Consider the following 10,485-nt stretch of genomic DNA (forward strand, 5'->3'; position numbering starts at 1 on the left):
AGTAAATGCATCTTTCTTTGCTTCAAAAATTAAATGCATGGTGTTCAGCTAAGTGGATATTTTCGTAACTCCATGAAAAAAGTTCATAAAAAAAAAAAAGAAATCAATCACATTGTTTTTTTTCATACCTAAAGAGGAATAAAAACACTCAGGAAAAAAATCTTGATTAAGGTTCTCATAATTCATGCATGAAAGGGTTAAAGTCAAGGTTTGTCATATCAGAAGTGACTTTTTTAGCAAAGAAATCAGTAACTGAACATAAAAACAAGTGTCTCCATCCACTGTCATTGATCTAACTCCATTGGTTTTACTGGTGAATCAATGTTGTAGAAGATGACAGTGTTTCCACATTCACTACAGAGCCTCTGAACGTCCAAATGGGTCATATCTGATGACCATGAAAAGATGATAAACTGCATTTTACACCAATTATTTACATGGATTGATAGTATTAGTGGATCAACAGATATTAAACAGTTTAGATCAGTAGATGGTTTTGGTCACCAGTGGCTGTTTGGGTCTTTATGGGTTAAGGTTCCGTACAAACATCAGTGAGGCATTGGGGCTTAGGTGCTATTCATTTTATTGTTTGATTAATACCATACACTTACCAGACAACAACAACCGACTGGGAATTAGCAGATACTGTATTTTTAATGACTAATAATGAAGCAAAGGGAAGCATTAAAATACAAAGAACTTTAACAAATCATCACTCTGCTCATTTTTTTCAACTCAAATCCTGTTGCATAAAATCAACAAGAGGTCTGGCTTTGTTACATTTCTCCAGCTCCACTGCCCATGGCGTCCAAGAAAACCAGCGGCCGCACCTTCATGGTTGTGTGTCTCAGGGAATACCACAGCCCCTTCCAGGTCCCCCACACCACACCATTATCAGACTGGCCTGTATAAATCCCATTGCGGTAGAACTTCCCATTTAGGTTGGCTGCATGACATCTGCAGATAAGAAGGTTAGAGCACATTATTAAATATTGTCAAGTCAATATTTATTTAGCCTGTTAAAGTGACAATGTTATCTGACCTCTGGCTATTTCATAGTATTTTATATTTGCTAACTGTGGTGTGAGATATTGCTTTTGCAGGAATAAAAAGACTAAAAAAAATCTAGTTATTTATTTTTTTACAGTACTTTGCGGGACCTGATGTTGCTATCATTTCTGATGAAAAGCGGTCCATTAAGCTAAAGTTTCATTTCATTTTACTTGATACATGACTTTACTTAGTTTGATTGTATGGAAGAGGATTAGGGACACTGGATAAAAAAGACAAAAAGTTTAAAAAGTCAGAAATAAGAGATTAAAGTCAGAATTCTTAAAAAAAAAAAAAAAAAAAAAAAAAAAAAGTCAGAATTCTGAGAAGTCAGTCAGAATTCCAAGATTAAAGTCAGAATTTTGAGATTAAAGTCAGAATTCTGTGAAAAAGGTCTAAATTCTGAGAACAAGTCAGAGTTCTGAGATTAATGTCAGAATTTCAAATTTAAAGTCAAAATTCTGAGATTAAAATCAGAATTCTGACTTTTTTTCCTCAGAATTCAGACTTTTTTTTCTGACATTCAGGGGGAGTGTCACTTTTTCTTTATGGCATGAAGGAGGAGTAAAGCTGGCTAACATAATAATGGATTAAGGTGACTTTTTACGCATCCAAGGGGTTCCAGAGGAAGCCATTTCACTATTAGATGAGCAAAAGGAAGAGAAACAGATATCAACAGCTTTTTCTTCAAATTCAGGTACACAAGTTTCAAAACATAACATTCACTCACCTTTTGCTCATCTGAGAAAAAAGTCGAAATTCTGAGATTAAAGTCAGAATTTGACTTTTTTCCTCAGAATTTTGACTTTAATCTCAGAATTCTGACTTATAAAAAAAAAAAAAATAAAAAAAATATTGGACCTTAATGTTTTTTTCCAGTGGCCCTAATCCTCTTCTGTATGATTGAGATAAATGATCATTAACAGTTTCCTTAAATGTAACCATGTTTGGATATGGCGGTAAGATGTGGGTTGGCAGAGTGTTCCATAAGAAGCGTGCTCTTGTATATATAGGTTTGATGGAGTGTTGTGAGATCTAGGAAGGGTTACACAGTATGGATTTGAAGTCACTGTCAATCTTGTTGTTTGTGAGCTAGTAGGAACTTGGGGAGGAATAGCACCTAGCTCCAGAGATGGTCTGAAGAAAAAATGCATGTAAAAAGTAAAGAGTGTTGCCACATTCCTACAATGCTCTAAGGCAGTGGTTCTCAACTGGTCTGATTTCAGGACCCACTGTCTACTATCAATGACAAGCCCCGACCCAAATTGATGACAGTTAAACTTCTCAAATGTATTTAATGAAAAGATAATAGGTTTTGAACCTGACATAATACAGAGGATCACAGCGGAACAAGTAAAACACAGAAGTATGAAGGTAGATTTAATTTTATTTATTTATCTGGTTAAAGCAATAAAGAAACAAATCTACCTTCATACCAGAAGACAAGTTTAATGATAAACCAAACTGAGCAGCAGGAGGTGATGCTAAAGAGGGAAATATTGTCACTAACACTAAATTAGGTATATTTTAACCAAAACTAAAATGTGCACTCAGTTAAAAATTAAAAGTGCATTCAGTCACTTTTTCAAGAATTAACCACAGTGAGGTTTTTGTCCTCAGTGTAGGTAAAACCATTTCTGATGTTATTGTTGTCATACTTGAGTTTCACCTTGATTTAAATAGAAACTTTTGGGTCTTTTATGCTGTGAAATGTATGGTGGTAATTAGGAGGGGTCTTATGTAGGCCTTGTAGATGGTAACTCTGGCCTTAAAAGGAAAAAGGTCCCTTGATCGGGTTAGTGCAGTGTTTCTCAAACTGTGGGGCGGGCCCACAGGGGGGCCATGGGATCATTCCTAGGTGTTTTGTTTTTTTCTTCAGGTTAGAACATGTATCAGGTGGAACTAATGTTTTAGTGTTGGAGCACCCTGGACTCATTTTAGGGACATACAACAAACAAATCTACTGCCATGGTGATCTGTCACTAGACTAGACCAAGAGTTTAGGTTTGGACAATGGACAAGGATTGGACTGGAAAAGAAAAATGTGCAATGTTTCTGTTTTTGCACAGTTTGTACAGATTGGACTTTAATGTTCTGAGATGTGCAACGGAAACAGGCTCATTGTAGCCACTGATATTGTTAAAATGTTCATCTTTGTTACCAAAATTTGTTTGTTGTTCTACAAAAAAATTTACCTTATTGTCATAGTTGTAAGATAATTACACATTTCCTATTTTTAACTGAAAGAATAATGTCTCAGGGAGCAGTTTTGTTGAGGTCATTTCTATTGTTCAATCAAAAATCGAAGTTATTTTTAATTTGCACAACAAATTATTCAAGGAAAAGCAAAAAGTATTCTAACGATATTGATGTTTCTTTCAATAAAAGTTATAATTGCACCACAGGTACAATGTTGTTGAGGTTGAGGGGGGCTTGGAGATTTTTCATGGTCCAAAGGGGGGCCCGACAGAAAAAGTTTGAGAACCACTGGGTTAGTGTGTGATCCGCATTGTAGTCTTCCTAGCAAGACTTGCGACATAGGGGGTCCAGGTGAGAGTATTGGTGATAACTTGATAAACTTTAGCTCTATGTCCATGAAGAGAAGAGGGGGATGTGTCTTGTCACATTTTCCGCTGCTGCTGATTTTTAGTAATACCTATGATACTATGGCTGTTATGTATTATGGACATGATTCAACAGGCAAAATAAACACCATTCAGAAACAACATCTAATTTACAATGAAAAGAATAAGGTCTGCCAGCATAAAAAGCACCAAACACATAAAGTTTGAGGACATGTGTTACCTGTTAAACCACCAGCCTGCCTTATTCTCCTGGGCACAGCTGCCCTGAATGTAGCGGTCATTGTCCTGTCAATCATTAATATCATCATAATTATTACCATATTCATCGTCATGTCAGAGACGTGTCTGTCATCTGTGAATGTGACAGGAAATGATGGTTCACCTGATCTCTGGTGCTAAACTGCATGCCACTGAGACAAGATGACCACTGCTCCACCATCCCCCCTCCGCCGGTCAGTGCGTCTCCTGCTCTCCCACTGTACATGCCGTACTGGAGACGATACTTGTCCTGAATCCGATATTGGAGCAAGTACAGTGTTATGGGAATCACAGTATTTCTGAGACATATCAAAGCTCCATTAGAATTGTTTTTTTCCCCTCACAGATTCATCGGTGATCCTGAAGTTTTCATAAAAGGCGTGACTTCTCTGTCCATCCCAGTCCATTAGATCGATCTTCACCAGGTTTTTACCTTCAGGATGAAAAATAAAACCAACAAATTAGGATACAAGGAGTACGGAAGAGGATTAGGGCTACTGGAAAAAATATAAAATAAATTAAGTTTCTATATATATATTTTTTTTTATTATTCTGAGAAAAAACAAAACAATAAATGAAGGTCCTATATATATATTTTTATTGTTATTCTGAGAGAAAAAAATCTGAATTCTGAGATTAAAGTCAGAATTCTGAGATTGAAGTCTGGATTCAGACTTTAATCTCAGAATTCTGACTTTTTTCTTTTTTCTCACAGAATATTAATTTTTTTTTTTTTTTAAATGTTGGACCTTGATTGTGGGGTTTTTTTTTTCCCAGTGGCCCTAATCCTCTTCTGTAAATGGGAGTATTTCAGAAGCAAGAACATTAAAAAGTCAGTATCAAAAGACTTTATTCTACATCTAAAAGAGTCAGTTTCTCTCTCTTTATTTTTTTTTATTATTCTGAGAAAAAACAAAACAATAAATGAAGGTCCAATATTTTTTTATTTATTATTATTCTGAGAGAAAAAAATCTGAATTCTGAGATTAAAGTCCGGATTCAGACTTTAATCTTAGAATTCTGACTTTTTCCTTTTTTCTCTCAGAATACTGATTTAAAAATAAACATTGGACCTTGATTTTTGGTTTTTTTTTTCCCTGTGGCCCTAATCCTCTTCCGTAAATGAGAGTATTTCAAAAACAAAAACATTAAAAAGTCAGTATCAAAAGACTTTATTCTTCATCTAAAAGAGTCAGTTTGATATTTAGAGAGTTTGTGTGTGATAACCTTCAGAAAGCAGAGAATGCATGTGCTCATTTCCCAACCAAAACTCATCATTCCACAGTTTGAAGTCACCAAAGCCATCTCTGTAGTCCACCCAGTCTCTGAAATTAGAATTAAATCAACTTTTCACCTTATTAAGACAAAAAAAAAACCAAAAAAAACAAACACCTAAAAGTTTCCTCATCCCCATCTTCTATTCCCTGTAGCTCATATATATTACAAACAAAAAGTTAAGGATATGTTTAATTTTTGGGCTTTTTTTTTTTCAGTTGGGATTCTTGCACAGCACTTTTTACGTTTTTTGTGTGTGAATTGAATTGAAACACATTTTTTTAATGACTAGACATAATTTTATTTACAAATGGCAAAAATGACCAAAAAAAAAAAAGGCCACAAAAAAAAGAAATATCCTCAACTTTGTGTTTGTAGTGTACCTGTTAAAGTCCACCCTTCCATGACGACGCTTCTGGAATACTGTCCATCCACCTCCATCCTCCATGTCACAGTAAACCAAAAATGGCTCCTGGTGTAAGTTGGGTCTGATCCGATAAAAACCACTTGGACATCTAAGTCTGTCAAACAGCTCAGAACAGTCTAGAAGGATAGCAAAAATTCAATATTAAATCTAACTTTTCCAAAGTGATTTGATTTATCACCATTTGTTTTAATATTATCATCTGTATTTTGCTTTTTGATTTTTTAAACTTAATTTTTATTTAGTTTTGCTCATACAAATATACAACACATTTTACATGCATTTACGTATCTAATCAAACATCCCCATATGGCAAACATGAAAAAAAAATGGATATCTGCAGTAGATATTGATTACAATTAGTCACAAAAGAAACATGAATGACAAAAAACACACGTGTACGACCACTTCTGAATGCTTATTGCATTAAAAGCTTAATCATGGGACTCCATCTCTTTGTAAATATCTCTCCCTGAATTCTACGTATATATGTAATTTGCTCCCTGTATTTTGCTTTTTTCAGATATTTTTCAGTATTTAATCTACTGACCAAAGAGATGTTCTGAAAAGCTTGGAGTAAATTCAAAGGTTATTATAGCAAAACAGAAAAAAACAATTAAGAAAAAGTGATGTTTTCAGTAAATAATGCCATTAACCTTACATAAAATGAAGTGTCTACAATTACTGCCATTTATCAAACCATGTAGGTTTGACTTTTTAATGAATGACACTTTCCATGTTCACTATAGAGCCTCTGAACAACCAAAAAAGCTACATCTGCTGCTGCCAAAAAACTAAAGAGTTATTTCAATTGATTTATAGGAATGTTGGTTATTAAACATTTTAGATCAGTAAATTTCTCCAGTGCAGAATGTTTAGGTGTTTGAGGGTCACATTTTAGTGTATGCAAATAAAAAAACAAAACAAAACATGGAAGTATTGTAAATTCAGTCACAAACGTATTAAATTCTAACTTTAAATAAAACCCAACCTTTTTCTTACCTTTGTCATGGACCATTAAACTTCCTGCTGGTGGAAGTGAATTCATGTGTGTCACATTTGAGCTGTCTGATGTCCCATTGTCCATTTGTGGGTTTTGATCCTCATTAGACAGAGTAGATTGGAATGGCCGGGAATACTTGTGCCTCGTCAAGTATTCAACACGCCAAGCTCCGATCACAAGTTTGTTTTCCAGCTTCTTTATGTTGCGCTTGAGAGCTGCCAACTCTGGTCCACATGACTCCGTTTCCTCAAATGTCCAAAACCAAAAACATATAAACAATTCTGCCATCATTTTTGATATAATACTGGTCACTCCGCTGTCTGGTAAGCACAATGTATTCATGTTACCCTCGTTACCTTTCTAGGAATGGCAGAGGTGTCTATAATTTTGTTTAACCTGAACCTTAGAGCCATAGAAACACACTGGGAAGCCATTAAAAAGGTGCATAACATTACTTACTGACATCTGGGTCATGGCAGAGCACATCAGAGACATCAACAGCAACACTGCCGTGAGTCTTAACAAGATGCCCATTGCTGCAATATCAACCTGTCAAGTACAACACATATTATGACTTAGACATTGCATATTCTGCATTAATGAACCAACTCCTGTACAGGATACATGCGCCACAAACCTACCTTCATTTCCCAACTCCAGGTTCACTCTGCTCTTCCTCTAACAAGTGTCAGTGTTATTTACAGCTGGGGTTGGTTCTGCATGGTCCACATTAAGAAAAAAGAACAGTCCGACCGTGCCAACAGTGCCAGACATTGAAATGGAGCCCGGTGTTTTGTTTTTTTCCCTTCACCATCATGCATAATAGTATTGGGAAATACAAACCCAGAACACTCCATTCCATACATACCAGAAAAATTGCTATTGAACATAATTTTATCAGAAATTAAAACAAGCATGAGTTTTATTTGAATTAAATCAATGGCAGCTATGTGTTTTATACGTCAGAACTGTGTTTCCCAAACTTATGATTGGGACCTAAAATGAGTTGCATTTGTCAGGGGAAATTTTATAGAAACATTATGATGAATGGATTAATTTTCCCTAATTAACCCTTCATCGCAGTGTTTTTCTACCTTGGGGTCAGGATCCCATGTGGGGTCGCCTGGAATTCAAATGAGGTCGCCTGAAATTTCTAGTAATTGTTAAAAAAAAAAAAAAAAAAAAACACCTTACTAATAAAACAAATATGGTGAGTTGAGAGACAATCCCAATCCATAAAAGACATGACAAACTGAAGCTGAAACTGAAGCACTGTGGTACTGTTTATCTGTCAAATGTTCATTGTGGTCAGTTTCAGATGCTGCAGCTCTTTCATAATTCATAGTTTGAGTTCTTGTTTGTTCAGTATTAATTGTCAGCCTTGTAAATACAAGCTGGACTGACTGTACATATCCTGACCAAGGAAAATAAAATTCTCACTTGTGCAGTAATCTACACCTGGCTTTTCTGCCTCCATCCATAATAATATTCATTATATAGACTAAATGTCGTCTAAAATTAATGTTTATTTACAACATAGTATAGTGAACTATTACATGATCAAAAACAAATTAATTTTAGAGAAAAAAAAAAAAAAAGTCTGTATTTTGAATGTCTGGGGTCGCCAGAAATGTGTGAAATTAAAATGGGGTCACGAGCCAAAAAAGGTTGGGAACCACTGCTTTACTGGGCCAGCGACTATTGGTTGACACAGTGTCTCATGCTTCCCTTAGGTTTAGTACTATGTCTTAAGCCATGACACATCAGTGTGAGTTGTATTCCAGAGTGGGATGGCCTCCCCTGTCCACTAGGAGGCTGGAACACTGGTGCACCTCTATTTACAAGGCCATACTGGGACTACTGCCTTCCTATATCTGCAGTTTAATGACAAGAAGATGTGTTGATTCTTATTGTCTGTGATCAAATGAGCATTTGTTCCTCTTTGTGCTGTTCACCCGTACAGAGCTAGTAAAAGGGCATTAGTCTAGTCTGCTTCTTGCACAAGGAATTTGTCGCTAAAAGACTGAAAACTGACTGAATTGATCTCCTTGAATACTTTTAAATCCAAACTCAAAGTGCTAGAGACTAACTCAATGACTTGCACTTGTTTTTCATAGTTTGACTTGTCCTGTAAATTATTGTGAGTTGTAACTGTGTGTTGAATTTCATGCTGCCTCTTGGCGAGGACTGCCTTGGAAAAGAGGTTCTTCATCTCAATGGGATATTTTTTTTCCAATCTCTTTAGCCCGATCAGCCCACCTGCAGGCCGAAAAAATTATATTAATATTCATCTACTATAAAAATATAATAAATCAGGACAATGGATGTTTTTTTCAACTTTTGCTCAAAGTTTAGACCCTAATGTTAATAAAAGTACATCAAAAGTTTATTTTATTGCAAATTTTAGTGTTCAAACATGCTTTTTAATCTTTGTGGGGTGAAATATATGCTATTAAAAATCTCCAACACGAACAATTAATTTATGCATATCATCATCAATCCAGCCGGAAAAAAACAGGCGAGGATAAAAAATTCTAATTTCTCTTTTAGTTTGTTACAGTTTACTCAGGTATAGTAATAGATACAATATTTTAGACAATGGGAATAGATTCTGCGAGGTCTCTAAATGTCCATAGACACCAAGAACATCCATATGAACCTTATTATTGTGAAGTAATTCTTCATTTACTTTGGGTATGTCTTTTTAGGTGTTTTTCCCCTGAAAATATGGTCAGGGTTAAACAGGTTAAATAAAGCTGTTTTTTTGTTTTTTTTTGGTCCAATGTGGTCTACAGGGTCTGTAAGGTCCACCTCTGCATGAACAGTGAGTGTACCTGCTTTGTTAGGTACCATGAAGTAATGGTACTAATGTAAGTAAGGATATTCAAAGGGATAATGTGCATGTGGACAGGGATCTGGATCAGCACTTATGTTGTTGGAATGCTCTAAAAGTGATGTTCTAATGTTCATTACGTGTGTTTTTCTTGTCATTTTTTTATACATACTTCTTGTATTTAATTAATTTATTTATTTGTTTGCCACTTATGGGTGAGGAACCACATATGGTAACTTCCTTGACCTTGATTTTCGACATACCAATAAAAATTTTTGAAAAATTTCAGAAAAGTAATAAAGTCTTATTTTGTCCTCCAATAACAAACTAAGGTTGAAATTTTGAATTCCAGAGTATTTCTACTGGTAAACTATAAAGTGTTAAATTAGAAGAAACGTGTTCCCTGGAAGATTTTATAAATGTTGCCCTTAGTAGTAAAAGACGCAACAAAATTAATAAAATATAAGACAAAAGAAGCCAAAAATGACTCTTCTATTTATAAAAGGAGTCAGTACAAAAACAAACAAACAAACAAAATGAGATCTATAGCAATAAATTTCATATTTTTCTAAGTCTGAGTCCAGAGGAGACAGTTTTTTTTATTTATTTTTTGGATCTTGAATTTTAAAAAAATTTGGAACCCCTGCTGCAGTATTATGTAGTTTTGCATATATTTTTTAAGACGATCAAACCCAACCTCTGTCCAACTGCTTTCAGCTCCTACTGCCACTAAAAAGTTGATCTAACCATGAAAAATACACACTCTCTCATTACACTGGTCAACAACCAATTTATTGTTTAAGTTTTCTGAGCTGATTTAGGATAATTTTGGTGTGCTGAATCCAAAAATCACATTAACTTTGCTCAATCAGGTCAACTTTCTGAACTATGCTACATATTGGCTTTTTAACATTTTTGCTTACATTTATGGGCATTTTCACATCATATGATACAAAATTCTTTCATATTTCTTGCAATAAACGAGTTCTGAAGATTTTAGTTTTTCCAATTTATGATTAATGGTTTTTTTTAATATTACAGGTGAATGAAATGGCTT

The 10,485-nt window shown here is 34.9% G+C and overlaps 1 protein-coding gene across 1 annotated transcript; it reads right to left on the reverse strand.

Moving 5' to 3' along the window:
• Nucleotides 1-754: 754 nt before the first annotated feature.
• fgl1b (fibrinogen like 1B) lies at nucleotides 755-7,139 on the reverse strand. The gene is made up of 8 exons (XM_030154373.1): nucleotides 7,055-7,139; nucleotides 6,595-6,841; nucleotides 5,552-5,711; nucleotides 5,121-5,218; nucleotides 4,238-4,326; nucleotides 4,018-4,143; nucleotides 3,856-3,920; nucleotides 755-957 (listed from the first exon to the last, which is right to left on the reverse strand). The coding sequence occupies exons 1-8, from the start codon at nucleotides 7,127-7,129 to the stop codon at nucleotides 777-779; spliced, it is 1,041 nt and encodes a 346-aa protein (XP_030010233.1). The 5' UTR covers nucleotides 7,130-7,139; the 3' UTR covers nucleotides 755-776.
• Between the last annotated feature and the right edge of the window lie 3,346 nt (nucleotides 7,140-10,485).

Source organism: Sphaeramia orbicularis, chromosome 14 (assembly GCF_902148855.1).
Source record: "Sphaeramia orbicularis chromosome 14, fSphaOr1.1, whole genome shotgun sequence".
Lineage (NCBI taxonomy): Eukaryota > Metazoa > Chordata > Actinopteri > Kurtiformes > Apogonidae > Sphaeramia > Sphaeramia orbicularis.